At 44.0% G+C, this 18,487-nt stretch overlaps 1 protein-coding gene across 1 annotated transcript in view; it reads left to right on the forward strand.

Moving 5' to 3' along the window:
• LOC128694362 (uncharacterized peptidase C1-like protein F26E4.3) overlaps positions 1-18,487 on the forward strand; it is a 117,738-nt gene that overhangs the window by 73,971 nt on the left and 25,280 nt on the right. Inside the window, exon 6 of the mRNA XM_070093508.1 lies at positions 10,473-10,607. Coding sequence (XP_069949609.1) covers positions 10,473-10,607 — 135 coding nt within the window. The remainder of the gene's footprint in view (positions 1-10,472; positions 10,608-18,487) is intronic.

An 18,487-nucleotide genomic window follows, 5' to 3' on the forward strand; every position in this document is an offset into this window, starting at 1 on the left:
ACATATATATATATATATATATATATATATATATATATATATATATATATATATATATATATATATATATATATATATATATATATATATATATATATATATATATATATATATATTCATACATACTAATGCATCCATGAACAAGTGGTTTTAAGCAAGTAACAACCGCACTGGCCGAACCTCGAACCACTTGTTCGTCGATGCATTAACATTTAAACTGCTAGCATAACTGGTATTCCTAAGGAGGGAAGAATTAAATTAGTCCTTAGATTACCACAACCATCTAGTGTCGCTAAGAAGATAAGAGATAAGATTTCGTTCGGATTTTTAACCCCGGAGGGTTAGCCACCCAGGATAACCCAAGAAAGTCAGTGCGTCATCGAGGACTGTCTAACTTATTTCTATTGGGGTCCTTAATCTTGTCCCCCAGGATGCGACCCACACCAGTCGACTAACACCCAGGTACCTATTTGCTGCTAGGTGAACAGGACAACAGGTGTAAGGAAACGCGTCGAAATGTTTCCACCCGCCGGGAATCGAACCTGGGCCATCCGTGTGTGAAGCGGAAGCTTTAGCCACCAGGCCACCGCCTGTTGTACGTGAGATTTGTGGTCCAGTGGATTAGGGCGTCTCGAGTTTTTAACAGGCTACCCAAGTGACGTGTTAAAGATCGAGGCTTGGCCGCCAGTGCAGTTGTTATTTGCATATATATATATATATATATATATATATATATATATATATATATATATATATATATATATATATATATATATATATATATATATATATATATATATATATATTAGTTATTATTATCACACTGGCCGACTCCCACCAAGGCAGGGTGGCCCGAAAAAGAAAAACTTTCACCATCATTCACTCCATCACTGTCTTGCCAGAAGGGTGCTTTACACTACAGTTTTTAAACTACAACATTAATACCCCTCCTTCAGAGTGCAGGCACTGTACTTCCCATCTCCAGGACTCAAGTCCGGCCTGCCGGTTACCCTGAACCCCTTCATAAATGTTACTTTGCTCACACTCCAACAGCACGTCAAGCATTAAAAACCATTTGTCTCCATTCACTCCTATCAAACACGCTCACACATGCCTGCTGGAAGTCCAAGCCCTCGCACACAAAACCTCCTTTACCCCCTCCCTCCAAACTTTCCTAGGCTGACCCCTACCCCGCCTTCTTTCCACTACAGACTGATACATATATATATATATATATATATATATATATATATATATATATATATATATATATATATATATATATATATATATATATATATATATACCACTGCCACGAGTGTCCTCGGATCACGAGAAAAACATGTAGCTCAGCTGCGTGCGTGATACTTTGTAGGATCGCTGGTTCAAGTGGTAAGGCGATGTGTATATTGTGCTGTCTCTGGAGGCGGTATAAGGTGCGTAGGGTCGAGTCCTGGCCTGCCGCAGTTTGGCAAATATATATATATATATATATATATATATATATATATATATATATATATATATATATATATATATATATATATACATATATATATATATATATATATATATATATATATATATATATATATATATATATATATATATATATATATATTACAGAGGTACATAATGGGTCCAGGGACTGGGCCCCAAAGTTTTACATAGATAAACAAGGTACAAAGGTAATGAACTCAAAAGTTACGAAGGTAATGACTCATGTAAGTAAATTTACTTACTTACGTTTATACAAAGCTACAATCATGAACAAATTATAGAGTAATGAGCAATTCACACGTCCACACCCGGTCACAACTGTAATGAGTTATTGGTGCAAATATTAATTGTTGGGTCACACACACACTCACACACACATGCACACACACTCACACACACATACCGGTGAAGAGGCGGGGCCAGGAGCTAGGACTGGACCCCTGCAACCACAAATAGGTGAGTACAAATAGGTGAGTACACACACACACACACACACACACACACACACACACACACTCACACACACACACACACACACACACACACACACACACACACACACACACACACACACACACACACACACACACACAGGGGGACACCAACAAGGAATACACCAACAAGTGTTGGATGACATACACACAACTGAGGAGGAGGTGAAGCTGCTAAGTGACCTTGATACCTCATAGGCAATGAGACCGAACAACATCTTCCTGTGGGTCCTTAGAGAGGGAGCAGAAATGCTATGTGTGCCATTAACCACAATCTTCAACACATCCCTTGAAACTGGGCAACTACCCGAGGGATGGAAGAGGGCAAATGTAGTTCCCATTTTTAAAAAAGGAGACAGAAAAGAGGCACTAAACTACAGACCTGTGTCACTGACGTGTATAGTATGCAAAGTCATGGAGAAGATTATCAGGAGGAGAGTGGTGGAGCACCTGGAACGGAACAACCAGCATGGATTCATGGAAGGTAAATCCTGTGTCACAAACCTCCCGGAGTTTTATGACAAGGTAACGGAAGTAAGACACGAGAGAGAGGGGTGGGTTGACTGCATTTTCTTGGACTGCAAGAAGGCCTTCAACACAGTTCCTCACAAGAGATTAGTGCACAACTAGAGGATCAGGCACGTATAAGAGGAAAGGCACTGCAATGGATCAGAGAATACCTGACAGGGAGGCAACAACGATTCATGGTATGTAATGAGGTATCACAGTGGGCACCTGTGACAAGCGGGGTTCCACAGGGGTCAGTCCTAGGACCAGTGCTGTTTTTGGTATATGTGAATGACATGACGGAAGGGATAGACTCAGAAGTGTCCCTGTTTGCAGAAGATGTGAAGTTAATGAGAAGAATTAAATTGGATGAGGACCGGGCAGGACTCCAAAGAGACCTGGACAGGCTGGACACGTGGTCCAGCAGTTGGCTACTCGAACTTAACCCAGCCAAATGCAAAGTCATGAAGATCGGGGAAGGGCACAGAAGACCACAGACAAAGTATAGGCTAGGTGGCCAAAGACTGCAAACCTTGCTCAAGGAGAAAGATCTTGGGGTGAGTATAAAACGGATCACGTCTCCGGAAGCACACATCAACCAGAGAACTGCTGCAGCATATGGGCGCCTGGCAAACCTAAGAATAGCGTTTCGATACCTCAGTAAAGAATCGTTCAGGACACTGTACACCGTGTACGTCAGGCCCATACTGGAGTATGAAGCACCAGTTTGGAACCCACACATGGTCAGGCACGTCAAGTAATTAGAGAAAGTGCAAAGGTTTGCAACATAATAGACCACATATGGACCAATATACTAGGTCCCCTTAAATCAGGGATAATCACAGATAGCACTACAGACCACTACCCTACCTTCCTCCTGACAAACATTAGTAAACCACCACTTGAATACAACAAAGTTTCATTTAGATTCCACGATGAGGCCTCAATAAGGAAGTTCACAGCTGACCTAGAGACTGTTGACTGGCCTACAGAATTCTCCAAGGCCAATGGTATTGATGACTGGACAGACATTTTTCTTAACAAATTACTTAGACTATACAACAAACATTGTCCTATAAAAACGAGACAGATCACAAACAAACGGCTTGGTTGCCCATGGCTAACCAGCACCATTCTGAAATCCATTGATAAGAAACACCAATATGAAAAGCAATATAGACAGGGCTTAATACACAAAGATATTCTTAAACACTATTCTTCAGTCCTCACCAAAGTAATAAAGAAAGCCAAACAACTATACTACTCCAGTAGATTCACTGACACAAGAGGAGATATAAAAAAGACCTGGAAAACACTCTCTCAGATTCTAGGGACCCACAAACTGAAAAAAAAACAAGAATATTGTCCTAACTAAACCTAATGAAATACCACTGCAACCCACTGACACAGCTAACAAGATAAACGACTTCTTCTCAACCATAGGTTCTAATCTCGCCAATAAAATCCCACATACCAATGCCCATGCCGGGGACTACCTAGATGAGAATTTCCCAAATTCCTTCTATCTTGCTCCAACTGAGCCCACGGAAGTCACCGAGATTATAAAGTCACTTAAAAATAACTCAGGGAATCTGTCTCATGTCCCACCATTATTGTACAAGAGAGCGGCCCATGTCCTCTTATACTATCTTATTACTTTTTAACAAGTCACTAGAAACTAGCACCTTCCCAAAACTACTCAAGACGGCAAGGGTTACACCAATACATAAAGGTGGTGACCCTACAGATTTAAAGAACTATAGGCCAATATCAAACTTACCATTGCTATCCAAAATCTTTGAGAAACTCGTGCACAGAAGACTATATTCATTTATAACGGCACAAAACATACTCAACCCCTGCCAATTTGGATTCAGGAAAAATAAAAGCACTAATGATGCAATCATAAAAATGCTAGATCTGCTTTACACAGCATTGGAAAATAAGGAATATCCACTAGGAATTTTTATTGACCTAAGAAAAGCTTTTGACACAGTTGACCACGGCATCCTACTCCACAAACTTGACCATTTTATTATAAGAGGCCATGCGCTTGCATATTTAAAATCTTACCTTACTAATAGGTATCAGTATGTCACCATTAAAGACACAGCATCACCAACACAGCCACTTGATACTGGAGTTACGCAGGGAAGTGTCCTTGGTCCCCTGCTCTTCCTCATATACATCAATGATCTTCCAAACGTATCTCAACACCTGAACCCCATTCTCTTTGTTGACGACACGACTTACGTCATCTCTCACCCTAATCTTGCCACCCTCAACACCATTGTTAATGAGGAGTTGATCAAAATATCGACTTGGATGACAGCCAATAAACTTACGCTTAACGCTGACAAAACCTACTACATTATGTTTGGTAGCAGAGCAGGAGATGTGCAAATTAACATTAAGATCGATAACACTCTAATTGCCAGGCATAATGAGGGCAAATTCCTAGACCTATACCTCGACAACAACCTGAACTTCAGTACCCATATCCAACACATAACCAAAAAAGTATCCAAAACGGTTGGGATCCTCTCCAAGATACGATACTAAGTGCCGCAAACTGCCCTTCTCACACTATACCATTCACTTATATATCCATACCTCACCTATGCTATCTGTGCTTGGGGTTCAACTTCAGCAACACACCTAAAGCCAATAATAACCCAACAAAAAGCCGCAGTAAGAATAATCACTAAATCCCATCCCTGGCAACACACCCCCCACTCTTCATAGATCTAAACTTACTCCCTGTTCAGTACATCCACACTTACTACTGTGCAATCTACATCTACAGGACCTTAAATTCCAATATTAGCCTTGACCTAAAACGCTTTCTTGATAGTTGTGACAGAACCCACAGGCATAACACCAGACACAAACATCTCTATGACATTCCACGTGTCCGACTAAACCTTTACAAAAATTCAATGTATGTCAAAGGCCCTAAAATCTGGAACGCCCTACCTGAAAATTCTAAAACTGCAGACACATTCATCACCTTCAAAACTACCATCAGAAAACATCTTATCTCCCTGATACACCCTGTCAACTAATTACACGAATACCACCTGGTGGTTCACACTTACACTCACTCACCCATTTGACCATAAACAGAAATATCAATCTCAATCTCAAAATAATGAATCTTAACTAATCATAAGTTGGCCTGTGATACTCCAATACTGAAACTATGTATAGTGCCAAAACAAAAGCATTCACATTACTAAACTCACAAACTAGTATTTAGTCACTTAGCCATAATACCAACTTACCTCATAATTTTGTAATATTTTAAACTTAAGATTTAATCTAAGTCTGCCCGAAATGCCTAGCCATGCTAGGTGTTCTAGTGGTACACTCTGTAATTATTATTTTACTACATGTAAACCACACAATAACCAAATTCTGTAAACTCAGCATTGTAATCCTTATAGAGAATAAACTTTGAATTGAATTGAATTGAACAAGGCTAGTTCCAGAGCTAAGGGGAATGTCCTACGAAGAAAGTTTAAGGGAAATACGCCTGCCGACGCTGGAGGACAAGAAGGTTAGGGGAGACATCATAACGACATACAAAATATTGCGAGAAATAAATAAGGTGGGCAGAGACAAGATGTTCCAGAGATGGGACGCAGAAACAAGGGGTCACAATTGGAAATTGAAAACTCAGATGAGTCAAAGGGATGTTAGGAAGTATTTCTTCAGTCATAGAGTAGTCAGGAAGTGGAATAGCCTAGTAAGTAAGGTAGTGGAGGAAGGAGCCATACAAAGCTTTAAGATGAGGTATGATAAAGCTTATGGAGAAGGGAGAGAGAGAACCTAGTAGCACTCAGTGAAGAGGCGAGGCCAGGAGCTGAGTCTCGACCCCTGCAACTACAATTAGGTGAGTACACACACACACACACATACATACACACACACGTGGTAATGCTTTATTTACAGGGAGCAAAGTTAGGGTATTTTTTCCAGAATGGTCTGTAATATACCACTGTGGATAAAATACTTTGCCATATCTTGAACATTTCTGAGTGAGTTGTCTCTAAATTCATTAATTTTATTGCACTCCAGTACATAATGACGCAGGGTGTGACGCACTCCAATACATAATGATGCAGGGTGTGACAATAGTCCATCTGGCAAAGTTTACATTTCGTTTGGTCTACATCTGGTGGTGGTGATTTAACCTGCCAAAGATACTTGTAACCCAGCCGGAGCCGGGCGGTAGTGACATCCAAGAGTCGGCTTATTTTGTTGGATGCACCATAGACATGTGGCTCCTCCTGCATGATGGAATGATGATAGATGGACTGACTTGTGTCAGTCTCCCTAAGTCTTAAGTCAATAAAGTTCAGTTGAAGTTCTTTTCGTATTATTGTTCTCAAACTGCTAACTGACAACCCAAGATTATAATCTACTCCATCTTTGAAAGCATACAGCTTAGCCAATTCATCAGTTCTATCATGCATCTGAAGACCAATGTGAGATGGAATCCACAGCATGTGCACTCTGATTCCACTGTCCACAATCTTACCATACCTGTGTCTGGCTTCTGACACAAGCATGCCACAGTAAACTATACTTAATGAGTTGAGAGCATTTATGGATGACAGAGAATCAGTTACAGTTAAAGTGTCAATCTTAGATACATGGACGCATTTGAGTGTAAAGAGTATGGCAAACAGTTCTGTTTGAAGAGTAGAGGCCCAGTTATCGATGCGTGCTCCAATTTCTTTATGAGAACCCTCACTCTGTATGACAACAGCAGCACTACCAGCTGCACCAGTGGATTGGTGAACAGAACCATCAACGTAAATGTTTGGCTCTTAGACGAAGCTTTGGTTGTTATTTAAGAAGAGTTTTGGGAGGAATGGAGGAATGGTAGTTTGGAATGGGGTAATATCCCATGGAGCAGGGAAGTGCCTCTGTTGCCTTACCTGACATAGATCATGTAGCTGGTTCATGCGGAGGTCGGTTCCAGTTTTCTCGATCCATCTGGAGGGATGTTTACCAGTGCTGAGGAAAGTTTGGAGGGCTTCTGTGCAGGGGTTTGAATGGGCTAACCTAAGCATATTGGCCCTAATGAGGATATTTCTTTCAGTAACACGATCTCTGATGCTTGAAATATCAAGTTCTTTTTGCATATTTAAAATTTTGGCAGTACGAGGCCATCCTAAAATGATCCTCATTGCTTCGTTTTGCAGTTTTTCCAGCCCTCCAAGCTTCCAGTCAGACACAAGTGCAAGTAGTGGCGCTGCATAATCAACCAATGATCTAATATAAACAAGATACATAATTTTCACAATTTTAACATTAGCACCATACCTGGGATGAAAACCTGCCACAACTCTAAGTGCTCTCAGTCTTTCTTTGTATTGGCGACAAAGTCTTGTTACAGCAGGTCCAAGCAGTGGAACCTCAAAGCCTAGATACCTGTATTTGCTTACATATTCTAGAAGAGACCCATCATGCAACTGGATCTGACTAACTGTGCCTCTCTGTCGAGGAGGACGCCTGTTGAGTATCTTTGTTTTATCAGTAGAGATTATCAACCCCAGGTCCTGACACGAGGCTAGTACATGGTTAAGGATGTTTTGGGTGTTGGAGAATCCGGTGGTGTGAATCATTATATCATCAGCAAAACTAATCATATAATGATGGGGCTGGCTAGGCATAGCATTAAGTAAGGCATTAATTAGAATATTGAATAGGGTGGGACTGAGCACACCTCCCTGTGGGGTTCCTAATTCAAAGTCTTTAGTTATACTTCTATGTCCCTGGAACAACACAGAAGTCTTTCTGTTAGACAGGTAGCCTTTAATCCAGCGGAGAAGCCATCCTCCAACATCCATTCTGGCAAGTTCACTGATGATTACATGTCGGTTGGCTACATTGAAAGCGGATTTAAGGTCAAGGAAGGTAGTGTATAAGTTGTCAGTGTGCAGAGTGAGAAAGGTGGTAATGCAATGATGCACACTCCTTCCATGCATGAAGCTATGCAACCGGGGAGACAAAAATTGTTCAGTTCTGTACATGAGATGATTAAGAATCATCCTAGTAGAGATATTGGGCGAAATGAGTTTTGTTGATCGGGCTTTGGAATAGGAATAATGAGGCTGTTGGCAGTTTGAGTATGTTGCAATACCATCCTCACCAGGCGACGTGGAGTTGCCCTTTGTTAGTGCTGCATCAAGTTCAAAGTTAGTAAAAGGAAAGTTACAGCCATCTTCCTTGCTGAGCATAAAACAAATTAGTCTCTCCCTTGCATCATATTTGTCCATTAATTTCGCCTGTGTGGTACTGGGAAGATTATCATAGCTAGATGTAGCAGCCCAAGCACTGACTAACTCATTCGCCCTATGTAAGGGATGAGGGTGCGCGATCTGCCCAGTTCTGTTACCCTTAATTCTATTTAAGTCCCTCCATGCCCGGCTAAGTGAGGTGTGAACATGAGATCATTGACAAATTGTTCCCAGTCTGTTTGCCGCAGCTCTGTAATACGCTCTCTGGCAGTAGCAAGGGCAGTTTGGAAGAGGCTCAGCATTTCAGGGGTACGATGGTTTCTATAGGCTAGGCCTAGTCTGCGAGCAGTACGTTTCAATGTTCGAAGTTTAGAATCATTGTAATAGGTATGGTTTTTATAAGACTTATGATTATTATGGAAGTCATTTGGATTTAGAGTAGTAGGAGGTTTCAGAGGCGGTTCTAAGAAGTTCTGAATACTGCTCACAAGGTCATTGTTAAAAGTCTCGACAAAGGTACACTCATAGGAATTATACCAGTCAGTCACATGTGCAACAAAGTCGTCATGCTGATCAGGGGGAACTTTAAAACGTTTCCGTTTGAATATCCCACAAAGAAGGATATAATTACCAATATTTAGAGAGGTTAGCCTTGGGAAATAATCAGATGATATATCTGTTACAATGGAAGACTCACAGCTGGCAGAAGTAATGTTGAAGCCCAGGCACAGATCAAGGACACCTCCATAGATATGTGTGGGTTCAAGGTCACCTATAATTTGCACATTATCATGACTGTTTAAGTGTGACAACAGCCTCACGGTGAACGAAAATCCCCTGACGCTCAAACCCACAAGACCAAGCAATCCTACAAGAATCAAGTACCCAGCAGTCACATTCCTGTAAGATTGCTTGGTTCTGAGGGTTAGAGCGTTATGTGATTTTCGCTTACCATGAGGCGGGCCAAAACGACATGAGTATGAATCCTGGGCTAGCCGCAGTGTTGTTATTGATTAAATGTCACTCGTCTGTGGTCACACTAATATATATATGTCGTGCCGAATAGGCAGAACTTGCGATCTTGGCTTAAATAGCAACGCTCATCTTGCCATATAGGACAAGTGAAAATTTGTGTATGCAATAATTTCGCCAAAATCATTCTGAACCTAACGAATAAAATATATTTCACTGTGTTTGTTTAGTATTAAATTATTGTAAACAAATTTAAAATATATTTAGTTGGGTTAGGCTAAAATAAATTGTTCTTGTTATAATTAGGTTAGGTAAGTTTTCTAAGATTCTTTTGGAGCAAAATTAAAAATGTTTACATTATCATTAATGAAAAAATATATCTTTAAACGTATAAGAGAAAATTTTAGAAAGAACTTAATTTTAAATGAGTTCTTGATAATTGACCAGTTTTACATATTCGGCACGACATTATATATATATATATATATATATATATATATATATATATATATATATATATATATATATATATATATATATATATATATATATATATGTGTGTGTGTGTGTGTGTGTGTTTGTGTGTGTCAGTACACTACGCATATGGTATATATTTGTGCATTATTGTATATATTAATGTATTATTGCATATATTGTATGTATGAATTTTTGTGTGAAAAACTTTCAACATTTACAGAAAATAGTTAATTTCGTTATTTCTGGTATATATAGACAAGTTGATGTACCACAGAATCTCCATCGTGGCCAAGGGGTTGGCGAACATCCAGCTGTCTGCACAGAACCTGCTGAGCTGTGCCAAGTTGGGTCAGAATGGTTGTGACGGGGGTTACATCGACCGTGCCTGGCACTACCTCAGACGTGTTGGGTGAGTCTTACTAGTGCCTAGGAAGATGTACTCTCCACCTCCACATTATTTCCATGATACAATACATACAGTCTTCGAGAGTGGTGTTAAAGGAGCAACAATATACCGTTTAGTTTAATATGTTTATTATGCACCCCATACCCATCCTGTGGGCGGTAGTCAAAAGATTACAGAGGTACATAATGGGTCCAGGGACTGGGCCTCAAAGTTTTGATAGCTGAGCAAGTTACAGAGGCAATGAATTCACAATTTACAAAGGTAATGAACTCACAATTTACAAAGGTAATGAACTCCAGGTAGGTCTAGTCACAATCATTACAAGTTACAAAGGTATTTACAGATTACAGAGGTACACAATGGGTCCAGGGACCGGGCTCCAAAGTTTTGATGGCTGAACTAGGTACAAGGTAATGAACTCACAAGTTACAAAGGTAATGAACTCACAAGTTACAAAGGTAATGAATACTGTAAGAATGGTTACTTACGTTTATACATGGCTGCAATCATGAACAAATTTTAGAGTAATGAGCAATTCACACTTCCACACCCGGTCACAACTGTAGTGAGTTATTGGTGCAAATGTTGATTGCTGAGTCTCTCTCTCTCTCACACACACACACACACACACACACACACATACAAATTCATACACACACACACATAAACACACACACACACACACACACACAAACTCATACACACACGCACACACACTCATACTCACACACACTCATACACACACTCACACTCATACACACACACACTCATACTCACACACACACACACACACACACACACACACACACACACACACACACACACACACATGCACACACACTCGCGGATCTGACAGCAAAAACAAGGAAATGAGCGTGTTAATTTATTAATATTTACGTCACTAGGAGTTATCGTAAGTCTACTTAGCCTACCTTCGTTATTTCTGATTGATAACCTTATAAACTTAAGAAAAATTGAAGGTCAGAAAGTTTTTACTGGTGGTTTTGTGTCTTGAGATGTTTTCCTCTCTCACTACATTGTACGATGTTCCATACTTCACAACACTCGGTGGCCCGGTGGCCTGGTGGCTAAAGCTCCCGCTTCACACACGGAGGGCCCGGGTTCGATTCCCGGCGGGTGGAAACATTTCGACAAGTTTCCTTACACCTGTTGTCCTGTTCACCTAGCAGCAAATAGGTACCTGGGTGTTAGTCGACTGGTGTGGGTCGCATCCTGGGGGACAAGATTAAGGACCCCAATGGAAATAAGTTACAGTCCTCGATGACGCACTGACTTTCTTGGGTTATCCTGGGTGGCTAACCCTCCGGGGTTAAAAATCCGAACGAAATCTTATCTTAACTTGATTCCTTTCTCTTCTCGCTCTTCCCATTTCCTCTTTCCTCTATTGCCTTTGGGTTGTCGTCTTTCTTACTTGGGTGTTTGTTCCTTCATTATTTCCCCCTTCCCCTATGTGTTCTTGTTCTTACCCTCTGTGGGCACCTAGCTCCCTTGTGGGCACCTAGCTCCCTTGTGGGCACCTAGCTCCCTTGTGGGCACCTAGCTCCCTTGTGGGCACCTAGCTCCCTTGTGGGCACCTAGCTCCCTTGTGGGCACCTAGCTCCCTTGTGGGTGCCTAGCTCCCTTGTGGGCACCTAGCTCCCTTGTGGGCACCTAGCTCCCTTGTGGGCACCTAGCTCCCTTGTGGGCACCTAGCTCCCTTGTGGGCACCTAGCTCCCTTGTGGGCACCTAGCTCCCTTGTGGGCACCTAGCTCCCTTGTGGGTGCCTAGCTCCCTTGTGGGCACCTAGCTCCCTTGTGGGTGCCTAGCTCCCTTGTGGGCACCTAGCTCCCTTGTGGGCACCTAGCTCCCTTGTGGGCACCTAGCTCCCTTGTGGGCACCTAGCTCCCTTGTGGGCACCTAGCTCCCTTGTGGGCACCTAGCTCCCTTGTGGGCACCTAGCTCCCTTGTGGGCACCTAGCTCCCTTGTGGGTGCCTAGCTCCCTTGTGGGAACCTAGCTCCCTTGTGGGCACCTAGCTCCCTTGTGGGCACCTAGCTCCCTTGTGGGCACCTAGCTCCCTTGTGGGCACCTAGCTCCCTTGTGGGCACCTAGCTCCCTTGTGGGTGCCTAGCTCCCTTGTGGGCACCTAGCTCCCTTGTGGGCACCTAGCTCCCTTGTGGGCACCTAGCTCCCTTGTGGGCACCTAGCTCCCTTGTGGGCACCTAGCTCCCTTGTGGGCACCTACCTCCCTTGTGGGCACCTAGCTCCCTTGTGGGTGCCTAGCTCCCTTGTGGGCACCTAGCTCCCTTGTGGGCACCTAGCTCCCTTGTGGGCACCTAGCTCCCTTGTGGGCACCTAGCTTCCTTGAGGGCACCTAGCTCCCTTGTGGGCACCTAGCTCCCTTGTGGGCACCTAGCTCCCTTGTGGGCACCTAGCTACCTTGTGGGCACCTAGCTCCCTTGTGGGCACCTAGCTCCCTTGTGGGCACCTAGCTCCCTTGTAGGCACCTAGCTCCCTTGTGGGCACCTAGCTACCTTGTGGGCACCTAGCTCCCTTGTAGGCACCTAGCTCCCTTGTGGGCACCTAGCTCCCTTGTGGGCACCTAGCTCCCTTGTGGGCACCTAGCTCCCTTGTGGGCATCTAGCTACCTTGTGGGCACCTAGCTCCCTTGTGGGCACCTAGCTCCCTTGTGGGCACCTAGCTCCCTTGTGGGCACCTAGCTCCCTTGTGGGCACCTAGCTACCTTGTGGGCACCTAGCTACCTTGTGGGCACCTAGCTCCCTTGTGGGCACCTAGCTCCCTTGTGGGCACCTAGCTCCCTTGTGGGCACCTAGCTCCCTTGTGGGCACCTAGCTACCTTGTGGGTACCTAGCTCCCTTGTGGGCACCTAGCTCCCTTGTGGGCACCTAGCTACCTTGTGGGCACCTAGCTACCTTGTGGGCACCTAGCTCCCTTGTGGGCACCTAGCTCCCTTGTGGGCACCTAGCTCCCTTGTGGGCACCTAGCTCCCTTGTGGGTACCTAGCTCCCTTGTGGGTACCTAGCTCCCTTGTGGGCACCTAGCTACCTTGTGGGCACCTAGCTCCCTTGTGGGCACCTAGCTCCCTTGTGGGAACCTAGCTCCCTTGTGGGCACCTAGCTAACTTGTGGGCACCTAGCTCCCTTGTGGGCACCTAGCTCCCTTGTGGGCACCTAGCTCCCTTGTGGGCACCTAGCTCCCTTGTGGGCACCTAGCTCCCTTGTGGGCACCTAGCTCCCTTGTGGGCACCTAGCTCCCTTGTGGGCATCTAGCTACCTTGTGGGTACCTAGCTCCCTTGTGGGCACCTAGCTCCCTTGTGGGCACCTAGCTCCTTTGTGGGCACCTAGCTCCCTTGTGGGCACCTAGCTCCCTTGTGGGCACCTAGCTCCCTTGTGGGCACCTAGCTACCTTGCAGTGCTCATCTTTCTTAGTATTTGACAGGCCTCTCGTACTCTTACTACCTCCCCACTACTACTTTCTTCCCTACACTATTACCACTACTACTACTGCCACTATACTACCTTCCCCACTACTACCTTCTACCTCCACTACTACCACCATACTACTTTCCCCACTAATACCACCATACTACCTTCCCCACTACTACCTTCTACCTCCACTACTACCACCATACTACTTTCCCCACTAATACCACCATACTACCTTCCCAACTACTACCACCATACTACCTTCCCCACTACTACCACCATACTACCTTCCCCACTACTACCACCATACTACCTTCCCCACCTCTACCATACTACCTTCCCCACCTCTACCATACTACCTTCCCCACCTCTACCATACTACCTTCCCCACCTCTACCATACTACCTTCCCCACCTCTACCATACTACCTTCCCCACCTCTACCATACTACCTTCCCCACCTCTACCATACTACCTTCCCCACTACTACCACCATCCTACCTTCTCCACTACTACCACCATACTACCTTCCCCACTACTACCACCATACTACCTTCCCCACTACTACCACCATACTACCTTCCCCACTACTACCACCATAGTACCTTCCCCACTACTACCACCATACTACCTTCCCCACTACTACCACCATAGTACCTTCCCCACTACTACCACCATACTACCTTCCCCACTACTACCACCATAGTACCTTCCCACTACTACCACCATACTACCTTCCCCACAACTACCACCCTACTACCTTCCCACTACTACAATCACACTACCTTCCCACTACTACCACCATACTACCTTCCCCACTACTACCACCATACTACCTTCCCCACTACTACCACCATACTACCTTCCCCACTACTACCACCATACTACCTTCCCCACTACTACCACCATAGTACCTTCCCACTACTACCACCATACTACCTTCCCCACTACTACCACCATACTACCTTCCCCACTACTACCACCATAGTACCTTCCCACTACTACCACCATACTACCTTCCCCACTACTACCACCATACTACCTTCCCCACTACTACCACCATACTACCTTCCCACTACTACCACCATACTACCTTCCCCACTACTACCACCATACTACCTTCCCCACTACTACCACCATACTACCTTCCCCACTACTACCACCATAGTACCTTCCCCACTACTACCACCATACTACCTTCCCCACTACTACCACCATAGTACCTTCCCCACTACTACCACCATACTACCTTCCCCACTACTACCACCATACTACCTTCCCCACTACTACCACCATACTACCTTCCCCACTACTACCACCATACTACCTTCCCCACTACTACCACCATAGTACCTTCCCCACTACTACCACCATACTACCTTCCCCACTACTACCACCGTACTACCTTCCCCACCTCTACCTCTACCATACTACCTTCCCCACCTCTACCATACTACCTTCCCCACTACTACCACCATACTACCTTCCCCACTACTACCACCATACTACCTTCCCCACTACTACCACCATAGTACCTTCCCCACTACTACCACTATACTACCTTCCCCACTACTACCTTCTACCTCCACTACTACCACTATACTACCTTCCCCACTACGACCACTATACTACCTTCCCCACTACGACCACTATACTACCTTCCCCACTACTACCACTGTACTACCTTCCCCACTACTACCTTCTACCTCCACTACAACCACTATACTACCTTCCCCACTACTACCTTCTACCTCCACTACGACCATTATACTACCTTCCCCACTACTACCACTGTACTACCTTCCCCACTATTACCTTCTACCTCCACTACAACCACTATACTACCTTCCCCACTACTACCTTCTACCTCCACTACGACCATTATACTACCTTCCCCACTACTACCACTGTACTACCTTCCCCACTACTACCACCATACTACTTTCCCCACTACTACCTTCTACCCCCACTACTACCACTACCACCTCCTGGCCTATATATAAACCCTCCTTCTCTCCTTTTCGTCAGTGTGACTTTGTAAATGGTCGAAGTCGGACCGAAACGTCGTCGTTAGCTTCTCTCTTCTACGTGCGGGTTATTTGTGTATTGGTGAAGTAGGCTTGTTCATACAGTCTAGTAGGCTTGTTCACACAGTCTAGTAGGCTTGTTCATACAGTCTAGTAGGCTTGTTCACACAGTCTAGTAGGCTTGTTCACACAGTCTAGTAGGCTTGTTCACACAGTCAAGTAGGCTTGTTCATACAGTCTAGTAGGCTTGTTCATAGTCTAGTAGGCTTGTTCACACAGTCTAGTAGGCTTGTTCATACAGTCTAGTAGGCTTGTTCACACAGTCTAGTAGGCTTGTTCATACAGTCTAGTAGGCTTGTTCACACAGTCTAGTAGGCTTGTTCATACAGTCTAGTAGGCTTGTTCATAGTCTAGTAGGATTGTTCATACAGTCTAGTAGGCTTGTTCATACAGTCTAGTAGGCTTGTTCACACAGTCTAGTAGGCTTGTTCATACAGTCTAGTAGACTTGTTCATACAGTCTAGTAGGCTTGTTCATACAGTCTAGTAGACTTGTTCATACAGTCTAGTAGGCTTGTTCATACAGTCTAGTAGGCTTGTTCATAGTCTAGTAGGCTTGTTCATACAGTCTAGTAGGCTTGTTCATAGTCTAGTAGGCTTGTTCACACAGTCTAGTAGGCTTGTTCACACAGTCTAGTAAGGCTTGTTCACACAGTCTAGTAGGCTTGTTCATACAGTCTAGTAGGCTTGTTTATACAGTCTAGTAGGCTTGTTCACACAGTCTAGTAGGCTTGTTCACACAGTCTAGTAGGCTTGTTCACACAGTCTAGTAGGCTTGTTCATACAGTCTAGTAGGCTTGTTCATACAGTCTAGTAGGCTTGTTCACACAGTCTAGTAGGCTTGTTCATACAGTCTAGTAGGCTTGTTCATACAGTCTAGTAGGCTTGTTCATACAGTCTAGTAGGCTTGTTCACAGTCTAGTAGGCTTGTTCATACAGTCTAGAAGGCTTGTTCATACAGTCTAGTAGGCTTGTTCTCACAGTCTAGTAGGCTTGTTCACACAGTCTAGTAGGCTTGTTCATACAGTCTAGTAGGCTTGTTCATACAGTCTAGTAGGCTTGTTCATACAGTCTAGTAGGCTTGTTCACACAGTCTAGTAGGCTTGTTCACACAGTCTAGTAGGCTTGTTCACACAGTCTAGTAGGCTTGTTCATACAGTCTAGTAGGCTTGTTCACACAGTCTAGTAGGCTTGTTCACACAGTCTAGTAGGCTTGTTCACACAGTCTAGTAGGCTTGTTCATACAGTCTAGTAGGCTTGTTCATACAGTCTAGTAGGCTTGTTCACACAGTCTAGTAGGCTTGTTCATACAGTCTAGTAGGCTTGTTCACACAGTCTAGTAGGCTTCTTCATACAGTCTAGTAGGCTTGTTCATAGTCTAGTAGGCTTGTTCACACAGTCTGGTAGGCTTGTTCATACAGTCTAGTAGACTTGTTCACACAGTCTAGTAGGCTTGTTCACACAGTCTAGTAGGCTTGTTCATATAGTCTAGTAGGCTTGTTCACACAGTCTAGTAGGCTTGTTCATACAGTCTAGTAGGCTTGTTCACAGAGTCTAGTAGGCTTGTTCATACAGTCTAGTAGGCTTGTTCACACAGTCTAGTAGGCTTGTTCATACAGTCTAGTAGGCTTGTTCACACAGTCTAGTAGGCTTGTTCACACAGTCTAGTAGGCTTGTTCACACAGTCTAGTAGGCTTGTTCATACAGTCTAGTAGGATTGCTCACACAGTCTAGTAGGCTTGTTCATACAGTCTAGTAGGCTTGTTCACACAGTCTAGTAGGCTTGTTCACACAGTCTAGTAGGCTTGTTCATGCAGTCTAGTAGGCTTGTTCAGTCTAGTAGGCTTGTTCATACAGTCTAGTAGGCTTGTTCACACAGTCTAGTAGGCTTGTTCATACAGTCTAGTAGGTTTGTTCATAGTCTAGTAGGCTTGTTCACACAGTCTAGTAGGCTTGTTCACAGTCTAGTAGGCTTGTTCATACAGTCTAGTAGGCTTGTTCATACAGTCTAGTAGTCTTGTTCATACAGTCTAGTAGGCTTGTTCACACAGTCTAGTAGGCTTGTTCATACAGTCAATAGGCTTGTTCATGCAGTCTAGTAGTCTTGTTCATACAGTCTAGTAGGCTTGTTCACACAGTCTAGTAGTCTTGTTCATACAGTCTAGTAGGCTTGTTCACACAGTTTAGTAGGCTTCTTCATACAGTCTAGTAGGCTTGTTCATAGTCTAGTAGGCTTGCTCATACAGTCTAGTAGGCTTGTTCACACAGTCTAGTAGGCTTGTTCACACAGTCTAGTAGGGTTGTTCACACAGTCTAGTAGGCTTGTTCACACAGTCTAGTAGGCTTGTTCA

The sequence above is a fragment of the Cherax quadricarinatus genome, chromosome 43 (assembly GCF_038502225.1).
Source record: "Cherax quadricarinatus isolate ZL_2023a chromosome 43, ASM3850222v1, whole genome shotgun sequence".
Classification (NCBI taxonomy): Eukaryota; Metazoa; Arthropoda; class Malacostraca; order Decapoda; family Parastacidae; genus Cherax; species Cherax quadricarinatus.